The sequence below is a fragment of the Rhinolophus sinicus genome, chromosome 17 (assembly GCF_057876585.1).
Source record: "Rhinolophus sinicus isolate RSI-liver-muscle chromosome 17, RSI-T2T, whole genome shotgun sequence".
Taxonomy (NCBI): Eukaryota; Metazoa; Chordata; class Mammalia; order Chiroptera; family Rhinolophidae; genus Rhinolophus; species Rhinolophus sinicus.
In genome coordinates, this window is record NC_142517.1 from 68,767,635 (window position 1) to 68,794,861 (window position 27,227).

The window sequence follows — 27,227 nt, forward strand, 5'->3', positions numbered from 1 at the left end:
AGTCAAGGCACATATTTTAATTGGCAGTTAATTCAAATTTAAGAAATACAGTTCCTACCTTGATGCATAGTGCAGATGTTGAAATATTACCCTAGAGACCTTGAAAGGCGTTGGGCTTTCGGCTGGGTTATGGAAGAGTACATAGGAGGACTTGATTCTCAGAGGTGGGCAATCAGAAATGAGGTGAGAGAGATGGAACACCTTATTGAAGTTCATCTCACCTGTCAGGAGCAGAGCTGAGAACAAACAGCACCAACAAAAACCAAGTCTCTGTTTATCCAAAGAGATGTCACAGGCCTATGGACATTACTTACAGAAGAACACCTCACGTGGTCATTCAGTGACAATATTTATACTTACCTTACTGTTTTTAACAAGCTTGATTGTTTGGTTTCTAAGTCAAAAGCAAACCAAAGCAGTAAACTGTGGAAAAAGAAGAGCTTCGGCCAACAGACTGAGAGCAAAGAAGGAGAAAACTATTTTTTAAATTGACCCAAGTGTTCAAAAAAGCGTATGGAACCATTTAATGGGCAGGGGTGAGAGGGAGGAGAGTGTTGTAATAAGGATACCATGCAAGTCTTCCCACACCACTCTTGGTGGTCTGCAAAGTGATTGCATATGGTTTTTATGTCAGCACCAGCACAGTGAGGGAAGTAGGACTGAATACCTCAAAGGCATTTGGAGATTTGTCAGAGTGGCGTGCCGTGTGCTGGGGCCTGGGTTTGAACAGGGCGATTGGACTCTGAGCCCTTTGTGTTATCCACCACCTCCTCAACCTCCACACCAGACAAGGCCCATCTGCAGTTCGGTGAGGTCAAGAAAGAATAGCCGATTCACTCTTAAGTTATATTTAGGAAGATTTCTGTATAAAATAGATAAAATTAAAAGTGTAGCGGTTCAGAATCACTTATTGCTAAGTTAGCCAATATTTTCCAGACCTAAAACCAAAGCATGAGTGCACTTACTAGATGAAATGCTGGACATGGAGAGTGTCCCCAAAGAGCCAATTTATGTGACCACGGTCCTTCAGTTCCCAAAGACTCTAGAGAACCCCATGTCTCCAAGATCTTTCCTCTTATTTCTTGTATTTGTTTGACAAAATTAATGGAAGACACATAGTTATATCCCCCAATGATGACACTGAAAACGACCCCCTTAAAGCAGCCCTCCCTTTTCTCTACCGGATGACCTTTTAGTGGGGAATATCTTGTAGCTTTCCAAGAAAGCCATTTTCTGACACAGGGAAAACAGAAAACTCTAGACTGCCCTGGCATCACCTTAAAGCAAGGTTTCTCAGAGCATGAGAGGCTAGAAAGGACTGGATCTTCCCAATCAAGAGTGATGCATTAACGAAGCAGACTTTATTTTTTTTTATTTCTTTTTTGTTTGTTTGTTTTGTGTTGTCTTGTTTTTCTGTCTCTCCTTCTCCCTCCCTATGTCTGGCTCCGTCCTGCTTGCTGTCTTTTTCCCCCCTCCACAGGTGAGAAGCCCCACCAATGCAGCATCTGCTGGCGCTCCTTCTCTTTAAAGGATTACCTTATCAAGCACATGGTGACACACACGGGAGTGAGGGCCTACCAGTGCAGTATCTGCAACAAGCGCTTCACCCAGAAGAGCTCTCTGAACGTGCACATGCGCCTCCACCGGGGGGAGAAGTCCTACGAGTGCTACATCTGCAAAAAGAAGTTCTCCCACAAGACCCTCCTGGAGCGGCACGTGGCCCTGCACAGTGCCAGCAACGGGACCCCTCCCGCGGGCACACCCCCCGGAGCCCGCGCTGGCCCCCCAGGGGTGGTGGCCTGCACGGAGGGGACCACTTACGTCTGCTCCGTCTGCCCAGCAAAGTTTGACCAAATCGAGCAGTTCAACGACCACATGAGGATGCATGTGTCTGACGGATAAGTAGTATCTTTCTCTCTTTCTTATGAACAAAACAACAACAAAAAAGAAACAAACAAACAAAAAAAGCTATGGCACTAGAATTTAAGAAATGTTTTGGTTTCATTTTTACTTTCTGTTTTTGTTTTTGGTTCGTTTCATTTTGTACTACATGAAGAACTGTTTTTTGCCTGCTGGTACATTACATTTCCGGAGGCTTGGGTGAATAATCGTTTTCCCAGCCTCCCTCGGATGGTGGCCTTAAGGCCTGGTAGTGCTTCAAGAGGTCCACTGGTTGGATCTCTAGCTACTGGCCTCTAAATACAACCCTTCTTTACAAAAAAAAATCTTTAAAAAAAAAAAAGTAAAAAAAAAAAAAAAAAAAAATTTTTTTTTTTCACTTGTGAAGAGCACTACAAAAATATATAACAAAATCTAAAAGGCCTACTGTCTTTAAGTACACCGCTTGCAGTGTTTCAGTGGACATTTTCACAATTCTGGCCGCTTGGACTTCACAGTAACCAGTTAAAACTGTGGAATATCACTTCTGGTTGAAAAGCCAGAGGAAAGGCCCTGCTGTTTTCCACCTACCATATTGTCTGATTTCATAAAAGGGCTGTGGGGTGGGAAGGGGCAGTGGGTTTGGTGGTGTGGGAAAGGCAAATGGCAGGCTTCTCCCCCTAATTCTGCTTGGGTCCACACACCCTGGCCCACCTCCTCCATGTCCCCCCTTGCAGCAGAAGCCAGGAAGACTTGGACAAGCATCATGCAACAGTGGCTATCGTATTTATTCAGTGTCTTCGCTGAGCCACAGCCTCAGCACAATCAAGAGGGACTTTCATGAAAGGCAGGAATGCAGATAAAACAAAGATATCAGAGGTTTGCACCTACGTTTCTAGGTACAAGAGAAGGATTATTTCCAACAATCTTTGCAAAAAACAAAAAACGAAAAAAAAAGTGTCAGGATATATTCTTGTGGAAGAGAGAAAGAGAAATGGAGGGTGGGGGGGATAATCAAAAGTTCTTGAGGCTTTTTTAATTCAAAATTTTATAGAGGGGCAAAAGTGACGTTTACCAGATAGAATGCTGATTTTTTTAATATATTTACAACAGTATTTGTGTAAAAAAAAAAACAAAAAAAAAGTGAGATTGTTAAAAGTAATTTTTTTCCATTTTGGTTTTGCATACACTGCCACCAATCCCTTCTCTTTTATTTTATTTCACACACATATATATATTTTTTGGTAAGTCAAGACTGTTAAGGTTAGCGATACTGCTTCCAGATAGAAAGAATAAAAGGCGATTAAAGTTATATTTGAAAGAGAGGAAGGATATTTTCTTCATATTTTTTTTAATTTTTCTTAATTTTTATTATTTTAAGTATTGCCTGGGTTGATGAGGGCCTCTGTGGCCAGCCCATCCCTGCTGTAATTTGAACTGCTGCTTTGTATTTTGATATGTAGTTCTTTGACTTTTAGCAAGCTTAGGTTACTCCACTGAATTTTTTTTTTTTTCCAACCGATCCATTTAGAATTCTGTTCTTTTTCATGGGAGGGACTTTATCTTTCAGAAACAGATTTCTTGGTTCTCTAGAAGTTCATTGAGATCTAGAAATTCTAGAATTTCTATTGACTTTCCTTTTTTTCTTTGATGAAACACTAGTAGTTTAGAGGTCTTGACAAATGAATTCTTTCCTTTTGTGGTCAGCCTGGAGGAGGAGTTCACAGAACTCTGCCAGAGCTCCTCACCTTCATGGCCACATAGCAGCATTATCAGAAGCCTGTTACAGAGCAGGACGCCTTGATGCCAAAATTACTCTCTTCCTTTCAAATATTACCTTCTGACTATTTCCACCATGGCTGAGAGGGTGAAATGAGATGATCGGTCTTTAGATGATTTATTAACCCTTGCTGTTTGGAAAAGTTTTAAAGAAAGTGACAAAAATTTCCCAGATGCCAACGTCTGTCGTTCAAAGACCACCAATCCATTGCATCATAACATCCTAGATGCCACTCTCTCCTCCTAGTTGGGATTTCTCTCCTCGGTCCTGATTAAGGTATTAAATAGAGATTTTTTTCCATTTATAGACAGTGTCCTGAAGGGATTCTAAGTCAAATATAGGAATTCTTAAGCCTAACAAAAACATCAAAGATGACGACATTGCTGGGCATATTTTAACACACTTAAGGGGCAAAGCAAAACTTTAGACAAAGCAGAAACACCAAACTACTTTTTTTTTTAAAAAAAGGAAAGAGAGCGTTTTAGTTTCAAAATTACTTTGCATTAATTTTCCTTTCAGCAACTTATTTACAAAAACTATGTAACAAAAGAGAAGTCTTTCCAAGGTAAACAACTCTATAATGACTAAATTGGTTTTACCCATCTATTTTAGACTTTTAGTTAACTTGGATCTTTTCCACAAGCTCTTGGTGATGTTTAGTAGGGTTAGTGCAACTGGAGTATATGTGAGTTTGATTTGGTCCTGTGGTCCTTAATTCAGTAAATATTTTGCTAGAAGGTTTATTGTGGAGTTGGATGGTAAATTGACTGTTGAGTATTGCCCATGGTGATTTCTAAGAGGACTCCTGCCAAGAACTGTGTGTCCAAAATTGACCTGTTTTAAAAGTTAGTAGAAAACAGCTAATTCTCTTGCTAATTTTGCTTTATAAAACAGCAATGTTGTAAGACTAATATTTCCACTTACTACCAACAGAGGGAGCATTAGTTAATTAACCATGTCATGGAATTGTTTTGATATTATGAAAACAAGTCATTGAACCTATGAAATAAAAAAGAAAAAATTGACATTAAGAAAAAAGTTTTTTAATTGAGAGGAAAATGACCTGATATCGCTCAGCATATGTTACAAAGAAAGAAGGCCAAAAGCCACTTTAAAGTATTTTTAATTACTCGACAGTAGCTGATTTAAAATAGCATCCTTATTTAAACCTAGCAAAGTAGACAGAATTCATAGCACCTCCAGAAAAGTTGATTTTTGGATGCCGTTATGGGCCACATTTAGCTATCTTCTTCTCAAATATGAGGGAGATCCATTTGCCTTAATGCTGATTTGCCATGTAAAAAGCTAAGCAATTGGGTTAAAATCCACCTTTTAGAACATATAATGGAAAAAATTCCAGTGGGGCTTGAAAGCCTAATATTCATCCTTTCCCTTCAAAAGAAGTATGCCTTTTTTTTTAAATGTCAGAGGATCCCTAAAGAATTTTTGGTGAGGTGCTGATATCAATATAACAACATGAACCATCCAGGTTTGCATCGCTCTAGACTTTTTCTACATGTCTGCATGTATGTCTGTACCTCCCAAACATCTCATAGCCGAAAGTAGTTGACAGATTTGTTCTCTGGAGAGAGGAAGAAGCTAGATTGGAGTGGAAGATCTAATCTGGAGGAGCAATCAATTTGCTGTGGGGCCATTACTGTACGTTCTGGCCTCTGAAAGGGCGGCCTTCCAAACTAACCAACATTTTAGAAAATAAACCGTCATATCTATTTCAAAAGGATATAGATGCTTTTAGATTGTCAATCTTTACTTTCATAAATAATCACAAACATCTTAGGAAATGGAGAGTCATATTTTGCTTAAGAATAGAAGATGAGCATGAGTCCTTTAATTTTTTGGTTTCAAAGCCAACAATCTTCTTGCATTTAGAACTTCATGCCAGGATGCTATGTGTGCTAAGCAAGTTTTTTCGGTAGCCCGGGGAAAATAAATAGATAAAATGAAAGCAAGTGTTCCAGATTTAACACCTCTCAGGACGAGTACGGGATGAGGACAAGAACTGATACGGAAAAGAACATTTTTTTTTAGCAATTTATGATTTTAAAACTGGGTTAGCTGAACAAGAAAAAAAACGTCAAAGAGGAATATGTCTCTCAAGACATTTAGATATAGTTTTTGAAAAATAAAGTTTCTAGCACTAAAAACTTGGTAGTATCTTAGCATAGTGTACTATTTTCCCCCTATTAAATGCCATTATTTGTACCCAGAAAAGCACCCCAAAGATGTAAAACATAGCCCTAAAAAAGAAGGAATTAGAACACGTGGATCCGATATAAATCTCTAAATGAGGAAAGATTGAGAAACAAGCCAGGCAAATTTTTTTTAAAAAAGAAAGAAAGAAAATTATATCAAAATGTTTTTTACTATGTATTTTAATTGAATTGTACACTTTAGTTCTGAATAAGAGTTTTAGAGACTTTTTCCTCCCCAAATTCCTAATGCTCTGGATCTGTTTGTGCCATGAGTCACTGGTGGATAATCAGCTTATGTTCCAGCCACAGTCCATTCCTTCTTCCTAGGCATCTGGGAGATCACAATAGCTCCTGACCTTAGAAAGAATGACTTGAATTTGCTTTGTTTAGAAGTCACAGGGGTTCTTTTTTGTATCATCCCAATATTCTGTAAGGACCAAGAAAACCCTTTCCAACCCATGAACAGTTAGAATTTGTGCATTCTGATGTGAAAAGAAAAAAGATTTCCTCTAGTTGTGTTTGTTTCATCCAAGTCCTAATGGCTTGACCTACATGTACTTCCATCATAAAAGCACACCCATGGTATGTGCCCAGGCCATGCCCCAAATCAATGTTTTCCCTCAGCACAGAAGTTCCACATGAAGTGTGCCCCTCAGATACAAATCCCTCAGATCCCCCAAGAGAACATAATAAAGGTTCATGTTGCTTCCTAGTTGGGGCTCCCATAATGCTCCCAGCACCTGTTGCCCTTAGGAAAGGGGGGGCAAAGAGGTAGATCAGGCCAGGATTCACACCAGATATGCCCATTTTGGAGCCTTCCTCTGTTGTTACAGAAAATGTTAATTAGTTGGGGCTGAGAGCAGAGGATATGTGATTCTACAGCAAAGGTATCAGATAACCAGTCTGCCCCTGCTATAGCCGGTGAGCTGCTATAGCAAAAAGAAACAAAATGAAGGTGCAACGTAAGAGTGGCACAACCTGAGATAGCCTTGGGATTTAGGAGAATGGGAGGGTGCCCTTTCTTTTGTGACCTGACTCTTAAAAGAAATCTTCTGAAAGAATTCTTTAATTTAGGAATGAGTTGAAGTCCAGAGTAATGGAAGCCCTGGGGAAGAGAACAAAAGGAATGCAAAATGTATTCAGCACCAATAATGCGAAACCAAAAAAACATCCAATCACATTAGGAAGTTTGGCAAGAGGTATTTAGAGAAATCTCTGGGCTTTTCCATGGGTAGGGTCGACAGACTTTCTTTTGAGTGATTTCTGGCTCTAAGAAACCTCTTTACTCACTAGAAAAGAACTTTATTTAAATGGCTAATTTTGTCCCCCAAAAAGAGAAATTTAAAAAAAGAAAAACAGGACACTAAAGACAGAACCATGTGACTCGGTGAAAAACAAAAGGAAGGGCGCACTAGAATTTCAATAGACTCCCTAATTCCATAGAAAAAGGAAAGCAACCCAATGCCTCTCTGCAGTGTGAAGAGAGTACCTGAGCTGACCCAGCCACTAGGCTTCTCAGACTAGACATAACTTCCCGATTGGGATGGCGGCAGCCTCTCTCTCAATCTCTCTCTCTCTCTCTCTGTCTCTAGCTCTCTCTCTCTCTCTCTCTCTCTCTCTCTCTCTCTCTCTCTCTCTCTCTCTATGTTTGTGTGTGTTTTCATGAAGAAAAGGGCTGTTCTGTTAGGTGCCCAGGAAATAAAATTACATGGGGCAAACTTTCAAGAGCAGTGTCCACCCTGGTGCTCAGGCTGCATATGGAGGCTGAAAGGAGGCACAGAAGAGCCTTTGCTCTAGAAAAAGAATATTTTCATACTCCCAAGGGCTCTCTCTCTCTCTCTCTCTCTCTCTCTCTCAATCTCTCTCTCTCGTTGCCATTTCTAGATACAGTTTAAACCCTCCACCAGAGGAAAAGCAGATTTACTCGGTGTTCCTGTAAACACAGACGTGGAAATTATTAACCCAAAGCATTATTTCTAGTACTAGATGATTATTTCTCGCATTAAGATGATTAGTCTGACCAAAATATTCCAAAGATTGTTCTAAGTCACTGATTATTTTTTTCTCTTTGGACACTGAGTCCATAGTGGTCAATGGTGTGCATTAACAGATCCCAGAAAATGGAACACTAGGGTTTGTTTCTATTCTTTTCAGGGTGAAGAGGTAGAAGGTGAGGGCCACGTAGCATAGGTTTTTTTTCAGAACTATGTATTTCACTGAAGGAGGGGTGACAGTGCCCTGGGTTGAAACAAAAAACATCATCTTTCCACACCACTGACGGAAACACCTGGATTCCAGTGTTTCTTCAGGCCCAGATTATTGCTCCATAAACTGAATATTTTCAGAGTAAAAATCAAATCGGAAGTGACCTCAGTTAAGGTATTTTTACAAGAAGCCACTTGTAGTAAAGAATTATTGCCTTAAATCAGAAAGCCCAGGGGAAAGGACAGACGATAGAGAAATTGGAAGAGTGTGGCGACATGGACATTTCTTGCTTTTTATTGGTTGCATCATCACAAAAATGAGCCCTATTCATGCCTGAAGACTGTGGAAACAGTGAGCACCAAACTTGTCCGAACTAGCTGTCCACAGGAAGTGGTTGCTATTTCCTGTCCTATTTCAGTGACATAGATCTGGGCTGAGTGTAAAATCGACATCGTATTAGCTAAAGAATGAATCCCCTAAGACATGATCGCAGGTGCCCGGGATGCCAGTTTTAATCATTTGCTTAACAGGGAGAACAATCTCAACAAAAAGCTTTCTTTCCTATACAATATATACCTCTAAAACTGGGTGTTTTTTTCCCCTCAGTTTTACTGAGTATCTGGTTTATCTGGTGGTTCTTTGTTTAAATGCAAACTCACAACTTTTAAGTCTTCAATGAAGGAGGCAAATGTGCAGATCGTAGGGAAAATCTAGCCACAGTAATGGGAGTCCTGGGTTTTAAGACACCTAATTGGGGTATAAAAAGTCCTTACTAGCTCTCTTTCAAATTCAGAGGTTTCCTTGGTTCAAAATGCCTCAGTGAGATTCTGATACACCCAAGACAGAAAAAATAATAATAACCCGTGATAGACATCTGCTTCTATTACTGTTGCAACAAAAGTTTGTTATTGCCCAGCAAAATCGTTGCAATTTCTATGTAGATTATAGTAAGGAAAGGGACTTAGCCCATCCAGTATGTCACAGCTGCTGTCCAAAATGTCTGTAAATGAGTATACAATATGCATGTACACACCCAGCGTGAGGTGCTCTTCATACAAAACTGTTCCACATTCATATTCCCTAGTGACAATAAGACAGATTCTGGAACGGCTAGGTCAGGGGTGTCCAAACTGCGGGCCGTGGGCCAACTGCGGTCCGCACTCCATTGTTAATTGGCCCGCAGCAAATTCCAAAAATATATTTAGTTTACTTAAATAAACCAGGTGAGGCAATAGGTACTTCACCTCGAGTGAGTGGCCCGGCTGTTTGTGTATTTTACCGCATATGGCCCTTGGTGAAAAAACGTTGAAAAAAGTTTGGACACCCCTGGGCTAGGTAGTCAAAGGTCTCACATATCTCACATACCCGCTTCACTTTGTTGCCTTAGTTGGGTGTGTCAGTGCCATCTGCTATCTATCTGTGTGATGAGGCTTTAGGGCATTCTGAAGGAGCCCCAGCATCAGTAATTTGTATGTACCCCTTTCATGAGAAACTTGAATATGCTTATATGGAGTAGAGTCCACTTAACAAACTCTGCACTTCTATTGGATTTACTGATGTGTTTGTGTGTGTACTCCTTGTAGTCTGGGCATGTGTGTGCATCTCAAATGAAACACACAGCGTAGGGCCCAAGGCATAGATACAGTTGCTTCTTCCCACTGTTGCGCTCAAGACTTGTGGCTCCCTTCCCAGAAAGCAGTCCCCTGCCCACGGTTGCTTTTTGTGGTGTTTGAGAGTTGGGAGAAACAAAGGCAGCTTGTTGGATCCACCGCAAACCCTCAGAGGCGGGCTGTTTTTCCTCTTGAAGGTGCTCAACTGGTGAGCAGACAGGAGAGAGCAGCAGTCTGGGGCACCTCCGCAGGAGCCCTAAGGAGGCAAGGCCCACATAAACTTTGGCCTGAACCATCCATGGCGTAACGACTTCCATTCCTTTCCTCTATGTAACCCATTGTGTGCACACAAACACCCACCACCACCTTGTAAGTTTTACTCCCAAACATAAGCTTCCTTAATCCTGCCTGCATCTGCCGAAGGTAATCATAAACTGTGTCTCCTGAAACCAAGATGGCCTTTGCCAAAATCTTTCCAGGAGTGGGTTGTTTACCACATCTAGCAAACCAATAAACTCTTGGGGAAAGATTTTTTTTGGTAATCTCTAAGAATTAATGGCTCTTGCCCTTCTCAAATGTTAAAACAGGTACTACCGGTATTCTGCATAAGTGGACCTGGCTCTCGTAGCTGACTTTGAAGGGTGGCCTGGAAACAGTCAGATTCAGTTTCCTCACTCTCATGCCCTTCTTTTACTAGATGGTTTATTATTTTTTATGACATGTAGATTATTTCTGCTAATTTACAGAATTCAGAGGACATTTTCTTTCCTCTTCTATTTTGGTGACCTTTCTCCTCTATTATGTAGGGCTACTTACAGTTGCCATCTTTTCCTTGTTATTATTTTCAAAAATGTATATTGTCTTTCTATATCCAAAAGAAGTCTGTGACTGTAACCATAGGTATTTCTTTTTTACTGGAAAACTGAGTTTTGTTTTTGTTTTGTTTTGTTTTTTTAATTAACAGTACTAGTGACTTTGTGGAAGAATATGAGTTACTATTAAGGTATGCTTACTTAAGTACAGTACACTACATTGCAGTATTTCTCAAAGCTAGAACATACACATTATATATAACAACTCTATATTGAAATATATATTACATTATACTCATTTTAACTTTTGAATCTGCCTATGATCATGAGTTGATTGAAATATGATTTATTTGCATTTATCACCCATCACCAGCCTGCTGCAGTTAATATGGTGCATTTAATAATAATCATTACTGCTCTAGTTTGCTTTTTATATTATCAGCTTCAGTATTGTCTTTACAGGATTTTAGATTTTTTTTTTTAAGCTCAGACTTAGCAAATGTAGGAAAGTGAAAACTTTTTGTAAAAAAATTTTTTTTTTTTTTTTTGGTGTGGCCGATACAAAGAGGTTCATATTCAAAGTGATCTTGTTTAGCTGACCCTCTCAATATCTGAAGAACAAAAGAAGTGCATATGAATGTATCTGTGATTTTCCCCTCTACGACTGTCACTGTCTATATTTGCTTTGAAAAATATGACCAAGAGGCTGCTTAACCTCCATATGATCTGACCGACAATTACAGGCTGCATTTCAAAGGGCTGCTGGTCTGAAAAGCGTAAGGCAGTAAAAAATGCCTACTTGTCCCAACTCTATTTTCAAACCTTGATTTTAAGATCAGTCCTTTACTTACCACTTTCTGTTTTCGGTGTGCTTACAGTTATTTCAACTAGTCTTCAGTGCTTCCCTGGAGGCAAGGTGGCAATATAATACTCATTTTCCTAGGAGTTTTTAAAAAATAAAACCAGAGTTTGAGGAACTTTTTCATGGTGGGCTAATAGAACCCAGAAATGTATATATCTAATATGTGAGCCAGCAGAATCAACAAAATGGTGGCTCTAGGGTAGCTGGCCCTCAGTATCTCCATCTGTCTGTCAGAGTGGGGATTTGGTGCCTTTCTTCTTTAACCAGGCCATCCTGGAAACTTCAGAAATCAGGCATCCTGTCTTCCTAGCAAGAAATATTTTCAAATAGTGTTCTCAGATAAAGAGCTACTTCAGTTTCCTTTAGCTACTCAACCCAATGCCTGGAAAACTCCACACTTGGATAAGCTTTACATCCATCCTGGGTGCCTGAAACCTGTCTCATTCTCTCAGTTCTGCATTCGAGACAAAATGAAAACAGCTGTTCATGAAGCTCAGCGTGAAAACCCTTCCCACACTGGACCGATATTGAGGCTTCTCAGTGTGAATAACACCAATTCCTTCCTTTCACCTTTCTTAATAGATTTTTACGTTCAGATCCCATCGCATTCTGCCGTGCCCCTCCCACAAACTCCTCTGCACCCCCTTCATCCAGGCTTTCTTCAGTGGCCTCCGCTTATGAAGCCTGGTACTCGTTAAGGAACTACCTGCTGTAGTCTCCTTTGAAGGGGCTAACTTGAGTCTAATAGCAAAACTATCCATCTGTTGCTCCAAAGTTTTCAACTAAGTATATTTCTACTAGACAAACATAATTGTGAATTGAGACTTAGAGAAGCTGTTCCTTTTCCAGCAATCACGTAGCTCCCAAATTGTGTCAACTTCATCATCTTCCTCTTTCTTTCTCCTAACCCTTTCTCTTTAGTGCTTGTTTCTCTTCAAGACTACTTTGAATTATCTCTTCCTCTCATTACCATCCCAAGAACTCTAGTAATTGTGACCCTCGGGTGCTCGTTTTCCTTCCTTTCCCCTACCCCATTGTGAGTGTCCTCCTTTAAGCTTTATGTAGCTGAAGGTTATTGACGTGAGTTCGTCAACTTGAGACTCATCCACAGAGTGAAGTGTGTCTTCACTGTACCTTCAAATTTTAAATGTTGTTGATATTCGTTTGAGAGTGGGAGGACCTGAGTCACAGTTTTAAATGTCAACTATACTAGCTGAGGTCATTAATTCCTTTCACCTTCAAATCTGGCCAAAGATAAAGAGAAAAATATTTTCTGTGCGTTTTTTTCTTTAAATACCACAGTGTTTAAATTCCTGATATGAGTAGACCATTTCTGAAGGAGAAAAAAAAACAAAAATCATCAGTGTTAACTATTTCAACACTTGCTTACTTGCTTATTTTTAGCCAAATGACATATTACCAGATACCAGATTTACAGAAATCTAACAAAAGGGGTGACATTTCAAAATAATTTTGATAACTGCTCAAGCCTTAGTGAGCGCTTCTAAAATTAGTAAAACCACTTCCACTCAAACACACTGTAGAAGACAATTAGGAAGAATTTTTTCATTTATTATCTTATCGAAAAACAATTATTGATTGGTTTAGAACGTTAAGAAACAATTTGCTAGGACATGAAAAGATTCAGAAAGTTTCTTAAGTATCTATTTTTCACCCAGCTATTTTTTAAACATAAACTTAACATATGTTTAAATAAAATAATTGAGTTGAATAAATACTTGAAGGGCCATATAATACACTTCCCAGTTCCTAAATTCCATATAATTTGGTCATTGTGCTAGATCTCATTTCAGTGAGTTACAACGGTCTGACCACCAGAGCATTGCCCAAAACACTGGTACTGCTCTGGATCTATCCCTTTATAGGATGTTTCTAATGGGATCTTAACAACAACTCTGTAACAGTCTTTCCTGATTTCCAGTCCAACACTCTTTGCCTCTCAGCTCTTGTGAAGACAAATTCTGTGACATTTAGAGTACTACCTGATTTTGAGCGCGCAGGGTTTTGCTTTCATTCCTTGCTTTACCCATTGACAAACAGAATCAACATTTAATGTCAGAAATGTATTCTAAATTGGACTCGAGGCTTCACCCTGCTTTTATCTTACCAGTTTATAACATCAACTCACACACCATAGAGAACAATGCAATAAAGAGAAGGTTCAAAAGCTTTCCTGCGTTACATATCTAGTAGGAAACCCACATTTCTTACAGCCTGAATTTATGGTGCTTAGGACTGTGCTCTTCACTTGACATGTGTATCCTAGTCGATCCTATCTCCTCCTTTCCTTTTGTCCATTCTGACTCCCTGTATCTTTTTTTAAAGAACTCTTCATCTGAAGTGCTCTTCTCCTCAGGCATTGGCTTCTGAAAGAATAAAACACTCTCTTTTAAATCCTAAATATTATAATTTAAACTATAATGTGGAGTAGGAGAGAATCTGGTTCTGATAGATTCCACTTGGTCCAGTTAGTCAGAAGGATTTCCCCAGGATGCCGTCTTGATATTGTTCCTTCTAGTTCCCCGAGGAGAATTCTAACCCTGATATCCAGGACTTCTCACTACCATCTCTGCATGAGTCTAGATTAATGTCTAAATCCTGTTTAATATTCTAGATATTCCAGGGCGTAGGGTTCTTATTGCTTTTGAGCCTCCCACTTTTCCAAGTCGACATCTGTCAGGAGCACCAATAGCCCTAACAGTAACTAATGCAGCAAAATAATGGTCAGAAACATTATAGTACATATTTGGGAGGATAGGAAGGGATTTCTTTCTTTCCCCTCCCCCCCATAAAAAAAGCTTGCTTCCTCCCCCAAACCCCACCACAATGCATTTCAGAAAGTCTGCATCTCATTTGACAGATACAGTAGTTTTAGGATTTGCAAATATAGCTTAGGAAATGTTCTGAGATTGAGGCTGGTAGCAAACCAGTTGATTTTCTGCACTGGACTTTAGGACAAGTGTGCACAGATGCAATTCCTTCCAAGAAAGTGAAACTAACGTAGTAAAGCAAAGGGATAATACTTTTACACATTAAAACAGTTGTTTGCTATCTATAAACCTTGATTTAAGCATAATTATTACTTCTTAGAAACCTGAAACTGGAGGAATGTGTATTTTAGTAAAGTAAGTTTGTTAATTTATTTGTTTGCCTTTCTTTCTTTCTTCTCACGATAGTAAAAGATTTTGATTCTTTATTTTGAAATAACTACAGGCCTTTATCATGTTCCCTTCCCTCTTAGAATGAAAAGCCTTCCACCCTCCCATTAAGGAGTGTTTTCTCCATGAAAATCGTATCTTCCTTTTCTAATAGCACTTGAGAGCTTTGACGAGAGACATTCTCTCTACACTTTGAAGGTAGAAGAGTTAAAGTAAAAACTATTCCTTGAGAGAGGAACCCCATTTACCTAAACTAACAGGTCTGGGGCCAAAGAATAGGAGTTGATTGCAGGTGAAGGTCATTCATTTTTACACTACAAATTCTTATTGTCTCCTCAAATTTTAGGAATAAGACTGGGAATAAATTAACTTAATGAAAATCCTCCTTGGGCATTTCTTATTCCTATCTGGTGTAGAATATTTAGAAAAGAAAGATGCTACTGAAATGTCAAAAGCAATCGATCTATAGATTTCTCTAATTGTTCAAATTTTTTTCTGTTTATTTCAAAACTGTGTGTGTGCATGAGGTCTTCAGCCGAGAGACATTCCCCTTCTCCATTGCTTCTCATTCCCCCCACCTGCTGCTACAGGTGGTATCACAGAGGAGATTGGCATCTCACTGCCAGGATTTGATGCATCCATAGCCCCACAACCACAAAAGAAGGAGAAGCCAAATTAGAACTCTTTCTCTCTTTTTTTTTTTTAAGGAAATTGTAGTGCTTCATTTGAAGGCATAGGGCTTTCAACTCAACTCAATTTGCAGATAGCCTGACAACCTTTTTATAACCTGTCTTTTGTGCTGTAATTTGCATTCTTAGCTCAGTCTTTTAAATAATTGCAAGTTCAATGAAGTAAACAGAGGAAAAGCAAAGCAGGGGAACAGGACAATGTGATGGGACTAAATGTGATACAGTTCTGGATTCCTAAAGCTGGTTCTCAGGGTTACAGGCCAAGTTAACACCACTCACCCTGTGCCGTTCCGCCCGTCTCGCTCACTATTATAGCCCCAGGAATTAATATAGTAAGATAACCTCACTTCTTTGTGATTGAAGACTTTTCTTAATACTATCAAACTCCTACAGAGAAATTGCAGAAACCGTTGAACACTCCTATATCTAACCTGCTCTCCAGGGCATATGCAGAGAGTTCACTGAAAATAAAATAATGGTTCAAATTTGATACAAGATTTAGACATAGTAGAATGCTTTGTATGTGTTCACTGCCAGGGGGTTCTTTGAAAAATAACGCTAGTTACTCTGCTCCTGCTCTCCTCGGGACAAACTTTGATTTGGAACCATCTGTATGTAAATGTGTAGGAGAAAATTGTCAAAGACATTGTCAGGAGTTAAACTCCTTTCTTAGTCCCATTGATTTGAACCTGTTTCCCTGAGGCACCTACTGCGATATAAATTAAGGCTAACCTTCATTCGACTTAATATTAAATTTGGTTTTTGCACTATTGTTGAAAGAACTGTAGTTTTCAGAGTAAGTGGGGGCAGAATCTTTTAGTAATCCTCATCATGGCAAACAAAGGCAAGAAGTTGATAAAATAGACAAAATGCATAGTAACTTTATGTTTTAAAGTAATTTGAATGTACGGACCCCACTAGGCCAAACGCCTTTGTTTCTAAATTCTATTCTAAACTACACATTATTTCTCCTGAGACTTCCAGCGTGCCTGTGTGGGTATGAGCAGACTAGAAGATTTATATTTGGAGAGTGGAGACCCAGACAAATTGAAGAGTCTGATTCTTGAGGATTACCAAATGCAAAGCATTTCTCCAGAATCCTTCAACACTGCCCTATGCCAAACTAATTCCAAATTCATATTAAGCAAGAAGTGAGCTCCATAAGATACCCTACTATGAATGTGTGTTTTTTTCTTATAGAATAATACAAGGAAAGGTACAATGCAGACTCTTAATTTTGGTGTAATAATTTGCTTTTATATTTAGTAACTATACTTTTTGTGTGAGTGTGTCATTGAGCTACTTGTACCAGTTTTCAACCTATCATCCTGAGAGGGGCCTTGAGAATTTTCGTGTATATGTGTTTAGATCTGTATTTATGTGTATTCAGAAAAAAAACAGTGAATAGGAGAGGAATGAAGTGAGGGAGATGGTGGTCAGTGTAAAAACGTGAGTGTTCCTAGTATCTCTATTTATGTTAGGTAAGGTGGCTGCTGCCCGAAGCCCTCGAGGAATAGCTAATTGCACTATTCAAAAATAAGAGCCCGGCACTGTTAAATTCAGACCATGTTTTAAGAAACAGGAAAGCTTTATCTTTTCCTGTACCCATGCCCTTTAGCATCAGAGCCATTTGACATGACGGAAACCATTCAGTAAAAACCACTACTGACCTTTGCATTAAATAGTTATTTTCCTCTTCTTAATACTATCCTTGGTTTCAACTCGACTACTTCTCTTTATTTTCTGTCTATTGGCTTAACATTTTACAAAATAATACATAGCTGCATGTTAGTTGTTTCTCTCCCTTGAGCTGAAACAAACAGGGGCAACAAAAGAGATGACTCACAAAAGTGTAAGGTAAAAGCTGAAATTTCCCGCTTTTGTGGCACTGGTAACCTTTAGTAAGTAAGAGCTGTTGAGGGTTGAGCTTGGGTCTGTAATAGGACTTCTTTTTTTGTTTTGGGTTTTTTGTTTGTTTGTTTGTTTGTTTGTTTTTTTGTTGCACTACATATGACTGCACTGCGTTGCACTACTGACGTGTATTTACTCGTGCTGGGAGAAGAGAGTGTGTGAGGTGTGGGGAAGAAAGAGACAAGTTATGAAACAAGAGCATCACAAAAATAGAAGCTTGTTTCCATCATGCTTGGTCTTAGCAGGGTTGCTGAAAAATCTGTATAATCGGCCAACCCTGGTCAGGCCTAGAAACTGCCACGCTGATGGGATCTGTTTTCTTATTATAAAGAAGCTGGGTTAGTATAGTAAATTGAAGATATTTCAGGAGCAGTCTGGCCAATGCTGTCTCCAGCTAAGCTTCCAGTAAGAGTTGGGATGATGAGGAAGCCAGCCGAGGTGACATGAAAATCGTTGCCTGGGCACGCACCTCAAAGTCCCTTGCTGAGGAAGCTCCCAGTGTGGCAGAGGGCAGTGGTAATGCCCTCCTTTCAAAAAAAAAAACATAACCTTGTCCATAGCAGAGATACCCTTTCAGCCTGAGCATGCTTTTCCATCCCTGGGTGAAACCTAGATCGGGCTAACCAAAGAGGAAGTCCATGCATGTGGTAAAATCCTTTAAGATGACAGTAAGGGAACAGTGCAATAAACACTGAAAACCAGTGAGGTGAAAGGTTTCTTTTGAAACGAGCTAGGCCAACTTTCAAATTGGAGGAAGAGTTGGAGGATTGATCAGAACCAATTTGCTAGCTGCTCTGTCGTAGACTATCCTTTATTAAGCAGATGACCTTAACAGTGCCTAAAAGTTTAGTTTTGAAGTTCTTGGGGTTTTTCTCAATTTTTCTTTATTGGATTTATTTTTATTGCCTTGTTTAGTCTTAGAAGTAATTAGAGTTTGACAGCTCTGTAATGTCTATTAATAAAAGAATCTTATACCATAAGAAAAGCAATAGATTGTGTAGGGAATAATGATACAAGAGTGAAGATGCTGAAGGGCTCTTGCAAAATCCAAGGTGACAGTTTGGAAGATTCTGGTTCCATAAGAAAGGGTTACAACCCATATATATGGCAAATGTTGGATAAATCTGAACACTATCACATGTGGGGACATCAATTTGGAAAACTCTCAGTGGAGGCCCCTTTCCTAACGTTACAATATTGATACCTATCTCTTTCTCTCTTCTTGTTAGCATCAATCCAAGTCTACTATTCCTAGGTTAAAACAAAAATTTTTTTAAGGAAGCTGTTAACCTTGCTAGTCAGAAAAACTCCTTTTAGAACTTCCAGAACTAACATAAGAAATCCCTTAAGCACTCAAAGCATTATCTCTATTTTAAATAAGAAATTCTAAATTCAGAACTCTTAACAGGTACTTAGAGATGTGCATTGGGTAGGCACCAAGAAGATATTGACTGCACCAAACCAAAGTTATGGAAAGAAATAATTGACCTTTTAAAAAACATTCACGTTGACTGCCCTAGGATACTTCTCTGGAGGTTTTGGGGAAACGACTTCTTCCTTGAAACTTGCATATGCACTGCAGTTTTGTCACCAAAGATTTTAATCTTCAGAGCCCAACCTCCTCTCTCCCAGACAAAAGTAATACAGTAGGCTCAAGAGATATGCTTTGGTGGTCAAGGGATGACACTGATTTTCATTCTGTTCACAGTGATACTTACAGACTTCTTATTAGAGGAGCTACTGAACTGTCTTTACGACTGAGTGTTTGGTTGAAGGTTTTAAAAAAAAATAGGAAAATAATAAACAGTAGAACTTGACACTGTAAACTAGCCTTTCATAGAGTCATGACCTAGAGACTGATGGAGAGAAAGAAACTTCCAAGGAGGAGAGTGAGCTAAATCATTTAGAACCAAGCAAGGCTCATTGATGAAATGTGGGGCCACACGGACACAGAGCAAATCAGTGCTCTGCATGGCCAGGACCAACAGCAGTGGCCAGGGAGTGAGTCGGATAACTGGCCAATGAATTCAAGTATTGAAAAAACCGTGGTCTGGGTTTCATTGTGTTGCTGGAGTTGTTAAAATGTTCATGCCCGTGGCAAGGAAAACGCAGAGGCTGATCTGTTGTGATAGTGCCTTTCTTGTTGTAGTGAGTGCTAGACGAATCATGTGTTCAGTTACGCTTTTCTGGATCATTGCCCCCAGTCTTCTGAGGAGGTCTGAAGGGATCGTGTTCACTTAGGATGAAGGGATAAGACATTGCTCCTGGAATGCTGTGATTTGATGATATTTGCACTAGATTCTAAACTCTACTTTAAACTGGAGCAACTGAATGAGAGAAAAACCAAGGATGATTTGAAGTTAAAAGAAACCAAAAGCAGTATTTTCTAACTGATGCCATTTGTTTTTCTTCTTTCTCTTCTTCTTTCTTCTTTTTTTTTTTTTTTCCTGGAAGAAAAACTTCATACTTGTTGATTACCAAGCTCAACTCTTACCAATTCTTTTCCTTCATATTCTTTTTCCCACACAGACCCATCAGTATGAATTAACCATCAGATAAGAATGGTTAATGACAACTTTGCAACTTTGCATCCTTTTCTGCCTCATCAAGGGCATGGAACGTGAGGGGCAGGTATCCTCCAGAGCCACGTAGCCCTTAGGAAGGCCAATAAGCATAGATAGCGTATTGAGGGCCGAGCTGACACGTATTTGCTCAGAGGACACTGGGACCTGTAGCTAATCCTAAAGGATGTTCACAAAAAGAAAGGAAACAATGTGGTGAAGAAAACAGGGAGATGGTGCCCGAAGTCTGCCTAGTTCAACTCTTTCTCTTTCCCACCTCCCCACCGTGTCCTCTCTATCAGAATTATGTTTCATCTCATATATGTTACCAGAAGAATGATTTGGTTCTTTGGTTTCTCTCTTTTCAGTGGGCTGGGATCTCCTCCAAAATTAAAAACAGATACCATCCGCAACTCCCCTATGGCCTACCAGTTTCTTGAGTGCTAGCCACATGGTCTTGACCGGTCAATTCAGATAACTTGGAGGTTTTGGCTGGCTCAACCACCTGCCCACTTTATTTTTATGTTGTTTCCATTTCCATTTGAATTTTGAGTGATCCTATGGAAAGGTGGAAATCATGGGAAAGGTTTGGAGGCTACAATTCTAGGGCATAGCTTGTCTGGAGTTTGTATTATCCAAAATATATCTTTCTACACCTGTCTTCAGTTTAATCTGTTGCCCTGATTATAATTTCTATTACATTTGTGGTTCTTTTTATCAGACTAGAGTCCATTTGCTGTGTCTATTTGAGTACTTTTTTTCTATTTTCCCCATAATGGATGCAGTACCAACCTGTTCATGAAATATCTCTTTATTATATTATTAATATGTAATTCTACTGTAGACCAAAAATATAAAAACAAATTTGTTCATTTTAAAGATATAAAGAACTAGTGAGTTAAAGATTAAGAGTTGAAGGAAAAGACAGAAGAGCAGTGGTTAACTATGTTGAGTTAAAAATCTAAGCGTAGCCTTACCTGTTTTTTAACCAGTGCTTGCCAGTCATACCATAGTTGGGATTATATAGTCTTGGCTCCTTCATTCTTATGTTCTATAATTCTTGTTTGTCTGTTTGTTTTTCTTTTATGTAATTGAGGTTGCACATCATGATATTTTTGGCAATGCCTAATTTTATTATATTGTACTTTTATCAGTCATTTCCTTTAGAAGGATGGGGGAAACGTTTTATTTCTTTTAATTTAAAATTTGTTTAATGCACTGGAAATAAAATTGGACACATTTCACTGTTTAAAAAAGCAGCAACAAAACAAAACAAAAACCACAAAGAAAAAACCAGCAACCCACTAAGCAACAGGAACAAAAACTATGGAAAAAAAAAGCAAGTTGTACTGAATACACATACAAAATACTTCCAACACAAAAGAGAAATGCCATCAAATTAGAAAACTATATCATTTAAGCTACAATACTGAAAATATGGAAGAAACCTGGGTTCAATGGAGATGGGGAAAGAGGGCATTCTTTTGAGATCTGAGATCTTCTCATTTTTCCCATTAATGCCCGAACAGGTTAAATGTGGGAGAAGCGGCTATGGAGGAAGTCACCCCAGCCTTCCTCATACCACTGGAGCTCTTCATTAGCTTATAGCCTATACTTGAGCTCCATTTTGAGAAAAAAAAAGAAAAACACGTGCTATCGTTGAGAAAATGGCTTGTATAGAGGTATGTGTACAGTACACATGGACACAGCTTAGTCCTCTGCCCATGTCCTACCTCACGTGATTCTTTTGTCTGTGAGGATTTGCGTGGAGAGGCCGGTCACATGGGAGCCTGTAAATGACTCAGAACATCAGCTATTGCTCAACAATCTCTTGGCTCCAACCTGATCTCATTTCTTCAGCATTCCCAGATACCAACAGAGCCAGTTAACCCATACAAGTGCACAGGGAACGGAAAGACAGTTTTCCTAGCCATCTGGCTATATCGTTTGTTGAATGTTTGCTGGGTTTTTCTGGTTTTGTTTTGTTTAAGAGTAGGGGTGGGAGAGGATGTAACTTTACAATCCTGATACAGTAATTGTTTTGCATCTTCCATGTTTTATGCAAAAACAGACATTTAAATCAATAAATAATTGTGCCCTAGACTGAAAGTTAATGTGTAGGAAAGGAAAAAAAAATTGTTGGAATTTTTTCTACATTTTTTTGTGAAGAATCTTTTTTGGAAAGGAAGGATACATATTTTTGTTGTGTAATATTTTCTATTTTTGAATGCATTTTATTGGTACAAGACTGTTTTTTTGGTGAAGACATTATTTAAAAAAAAAAAAAGAAAAAAACTAATCGAAAAGTTTGCCCTTAAGGATATGCTGCAGTTTTGAGGTTAAAAAAAAAAATAACTGATTCAAGATGCGTGTTAAAAGTTGGGATTATATTGTTGTTTTTTGTAATTGTTACAAGAAGAAGTTTGTACCCACTGCTGTTTATTTTGTTTCAGATGAGTAAGTAAAGGGATTGTTCTTGTTTTATTCTTTTTTTAGAGAAAAAAAGCTATTTATGAAATGTCAAAAACACTGGACTGTGAGTTTAAGTGTGGAAGCATTTTAACACCCTGTGTCTTCGACCAATTATGGAAACCCCTTTTCTCTTCCCCCACGCCTTAGCCTTGCCAAATGAGAAAAAAAATATATAACAGCAGTCAGATGATCGAAGCCACTGAAGCCCTGCTTTAATTTTTATGGTTTGAAAAAGTCGGAAAACCAAAGTTAAATTTGTTTCTGAAATCCCATTGCCTGTAGCCCTTTTTTATATGACACAGCCAGCTGACTCTGCCTCTCTGTCTTGGACCATTGCCTTCTTAAGGACTGGGGCCAACTCTGATGCAAAGAGAGGCTTAGAGGTGGTGAGCCTGAGAGTTGAGGTCTCATGCAGTAAATGTGAGTGGGACTTCAGCCTCTCAGTGGGCAACCACGCTTTCCCATCCTGCGTCAAGGCTGCCAAGGTTAAGCTGCCTGAGGGGAGAGCCTCTCAAGCCTCCATCCTTGGCTTCCAAAACCCTCCTGTAACCACCGCTCTCCAGGATGGCTTTGCCTTTCTCAGCAGCTCACATTCCATGGATGGGGCAGGGGGAGGAGGGAGCCAGTTGAATGAAACGGCTGTGGGTGCTGTGAAGGCACCCCCAGCCCTGGGGAAGGTCAGGCAAGGCACCATCTAGCACAAGGGATCTTGCCTGCCTCCTCTTGGATTCTGTGGATTGTCCATCCATCTGCTCACTGCGAAGATGGAGACGCAGAGTGCCCTAAGGCTGTTCAATAGCTTTTCCATATTTTTTCAACATTGAAAAAATAATTTTTTAAAACTGTGATTTAAAAAAAAAAAAAAAAAATCATTTGGCTGGAGGGAAGGGAAAAGGGAAACACCAAAAGCTGTAACATGATTAACTGGAGATATTTAACTGGGGGCATTTTCTAGACCAAGACAAATGAATTCCATTCTGGACCCTAAAGCAGCCAAATCTTGAGACTGTCAATGACAGAAAGCTGAAGAGAGGCCTTCATTTCCTCCTTTCTCCTTTCTTTCTCTCTGTCTCAAAATTCTCTTGTTCTCCTTTTCCAACTTCCTTTGGACTACTGCCCCAATGGCCCTGGGACTCCCATTTCGTGTGTATGTGCTCCTGTGAGTACACACACACACACACACACACACAAACTTGCAAAATGCCATTTTTCTTAAGGATTGTGGGACCGAATAAAATCATGTGCCTTCATTTTTTTCCTTTTGTAGTTAGATGAACCTCTTCCTTTTTACAGTGTTTTAAAAAAAAAATTGGGGGAGGTTGAAGTGTTAGTGGAGGATTTGGGCATCATCTGAGAAATAATTTTTGTTTAGCACATTCCCCCTAAACATTGAACACAAACATTTCAACCCCTTCACAATGCCCTTTGGACCTTTAGAGCATCAAGTACCCAGACACATGACAACGTAAACCCATTTGATCTTAGCGTAATTCCTGAAAACTCTTATTTCCTAGACTTCTTTGATTTTTATCAAAAATGAGGTGAGCAGTGGCAAGTAGCCTTGTTCTCCCGATTTGGTGCTTTTGCGTGTGGCGTGAGGTGGGCACAGGGGTGGGGGGAGTGGGTGTGTGTAGACAAAGGGTGCATTCCTACAGATTTCTGGTGCTGAAGGGCCTCGAGTTCCTTTCAGAGCCTGCATTCAACACACTTACGTACACACAAATGAATGGTATCACATGCAATATTGTAATGGAGCAGTGAGCGAGGCTCTTTGAATTGAGGTTTTGCATCTTTTTGTAACATTTTGATTTCTCTGGTGCCTTATTCCTACTCAATGCTGGCACTCACATACCCACAGGGAGATGACACAGGAGTGAGCACGCACGGGTGATGCTGGAGCGTGCAGGCACGTGGGCAGGTTGGGGTCAGTTGGTGAGGAGGGGACTAGGTGGCATCTCTTAGCTAAAGCCAAGCAGGAACTGCACGAATCCATACAAAGTTAACACTTCTACCCTGTAAACACCCCCCCAGACTCATCCCTCCTCATCTGAGCTTTCCTTCCTTCGTCCTCTCCTGTCTCCGCCTTCTCCTAAAAGGTGCTGCTGCTGCTGCTGCTGCTGCTAAGGTGCCCAGAGTCCAGAATGCCCAGTGATCACTCAGGCACAAGCCTGGCACTGCCACATCAGCCCCTGGCACGACCAAACCCAGGTTTCTCTTGCCTGGGGCTGAGAACCGTCAGATTTTTCTCATCAAAAATGTTTTCCAAGGAATCAGTGGATTACAGTTATTCTGCATTGAAAATGCACTTTAAAAAATAAATAAAAGCTCCCAACTGTTTAAAATGGACAGAGGGAGCAGGGGAAAGATAAACATGTGCTAGTGTCTGAACCCAGTTCAGTTTATCTCCAGTTGAAACAATATACACTATATTATGTATAAATGTATACACACTTCCTATATATATCCATATATAGTGTATATATTATACATGTATAGGTGTGTATATGTGCATATATACACACATGCACACAACAAAACCAGATGCTCATTACAAATCCAGATGCAACACAAACAGCAGCAGAGGAAACAAGGTTGGACTCTTGCAACAGATCACAAAAAATAAAAACAGCGACTTGCAGTGACTGGTCATTTCTGTATGTTCACAAGGAATGGATTGTAACAAAGAAAAAAAAAGGAACAGTGTTAGTGAAAGAGGAAAAATGGGCGAAACCATCTTGATCCAATGGGAATGCAGTAATGTTCTATACCATTTCATCTGTTCTTTCTTTTAGTCCTATTGATTTGATTACAGTTTTTGGCTATTCAATAATTTTTTTTAAATTCAAGTGACCCACAACAAACTGAGTAAAACAACTACAGTGAAAGCCCTTTTCAATGGAAGATGTCAGAAGTCTCAAAACCCTTGGCCTGCCTCAAAACTACCATGTGCAAATCAGTAGTCTCTTAATGTTTGAAATAAAAACTGAAAAAAAAAAAAAAAAACTTTTTTGAAGCACCTTAATGTGGCCATCCATTCGAGGAGTGGGTGCCACTTTTTTCTTTGAGCACCTTATTGACGTGTTTTGCTATCTGCTGTCTTTCTGTTACCTGTTGGCTGAATGGCTAGCTGTTAACATTCACATGTGCACAGACCAGACGGCTGGGCATGTGTGTTCTCAGTGAAGTTTACTGTGGTGACTGCTGAAAGGTGAACCCATTTCCTGATTTTCCCGCCACAGTGTTGTGATAAGATTCGAAGAAACCCGATTTCCTGCACAGAAATGTTTCTTATCACATTGTATGTTAGTATGGAAAGGAATATGGTCCCTTTTTTGCAATTGCTACTGTACACACACACGCACACGCACGCACACATATGCACAAACATATCCATACATCCAAGCGGTATTTTCAATGTCTGTGTGGGTGTCACTGTTTAAGCAGTTTCTATTTCCCAGTGAATTTTGAAGGGAGGGCCACTTTCCTATCCAGATTATCTTTTCAGACAGAAGACCTGGGAATTGGGGAAGAGTTTGGAAAGAGGTAGGTAGATGCAAGGAAAAAGAGAGCTTTAATTGAAAGAATAATTTCCCAAGAGAAACCTGGGCTCAATGACTGCAGAGACGAGACCCTCTGATCATTACAAGTGGGCATGGAACACTGCTTGTACCATTCTGTGTACCAGATAAACCCATGGAAACACACACATACCCATCCTTCAGTATATACATGGTTTGGGATGAGCAGGTCAATAGTTTTGAGAGGGAGTTTGTTCCTTTTTTTTTTTCCTCATTATACTCTTAAATTGTTGTCAGTTATCAAACAAACAAAAAATTGTTTTTGAAAAACCTTGCATACGCCTTTTCTATCAAGTGCTTTAAAATATAGACTAAATACACACATCCTGCCAGTTTTTTCTTACAGTGACAGTATCCTTACCTGCCATTTAATATTAGCCTCGTATTTTTCTCACGTATATTTACCTGTGACTTGTATTTGTTATTTAAACAGGAAAAAAAAACATTCAAAAAAAGAAAAATTAACTGTAGCGCTTCATTATACTATTATATTATTATTATTATTGTGACATTTTGGAATACTGTGAAGTTTTATCTCTTGCATATACTTTATACGGAAGTATTACGCCTTAAAAATACGAAAATAAATTTTACAAGGTTTCTGTTTTGTGTGGAAGAGTAATTGATGTTGCTAAGAATGATGTTTGTTTTTTGGGGTTTTTGTTGTTTTTTTTTTAAATGTTACCAGCACTTTTTTTGTAAGTTTCACTTTCCGAGGTATTGTACAAGTTCACACTGTTTGTGAAGTTTGAATATGAAGGAATAATTAAAAAAAAAAAACTCTTCTCTTGGTTTCTTATTGTGTCTTCTTTATATTGTGGCAATTTTTCTGTTTTAGGCAGTTCTCCACATCCTTTCACACACTGTGGTCTAGGTCCAGTCTGAGATTATCCAAAATGAGAGCTGTGCCGAAAAGGCAAGAAAGATGCTCAATGTATCAGTCTTCTTGTTACAAGAAATAAGAATTCCAGGACTGATGATGCTGAGGTCACTTCAGGGAAATATGAGACAAATTTGGACATTTTCCTTCTCCTGTCCAAACCTCACAAATGATCACATGGCTCATTTACTGCTATGTAAATCATTCATCTTTTTTTTTCTTCCTCACATACAAATCGATATCTATATGCCTCTTGTGGAAATCACCAATCCCATATAACTCTATGCCCATCTATCCTTATATCTTTGTATCCAAGGAAAGTTCATGGCTCAAAATATGGCCCCATTGGATGCCTTTGGAGACCTCTAAGGGACGCCTCTATTTACTACATAGACCCTTTCTCATAGGCGACCATACCCAGAAGGGCTCTCTAACATCATTCTCACAGCAATTGCTAGTGTGAGGAAGAAGACTTACATCTCATTTGTCCCTGGTGAATTGGATTTGCTAAGTCTTCAGTAAGCATCTCTATTTCACTCAACAGTATGCAGTGTATGAAGCGAATGGAGCAAATTGTCTCAGCCCCAGGAAGCCTTA

General features: G+C 39.3%; 1 protein-coding gene across 19 annotated transcripts in view; it reads left to right on the top strand.

Annotated features, from left to right (window-relative positions):
* Positions 1-26,536, top strand: part of ZBTB20 (zinc finger and BTB domain containing 20) — a 777,577-nt gene extending 751,041 nt beyond the window's left edge. For all 19 annotated transcript variants that reach the window (XM_074331585.2, XM_019734851.3, XM_019734862.3 and 16 more), the window contains one exon: positions 1,481-26,536. In XM_074331585.2, the coding sequence (XP_074187686.1) occupies positions 1,481-1,902 (422 nt within the window). In that variant the 3' untranslated portion in view covers positions 1,903-26,536. The remainder of the gene's footprint in view (positions 1-1,480) is intronic.
* The last annotated feature ends 691 nt before the right edge of the window (positions 26,537-27,227 follow it).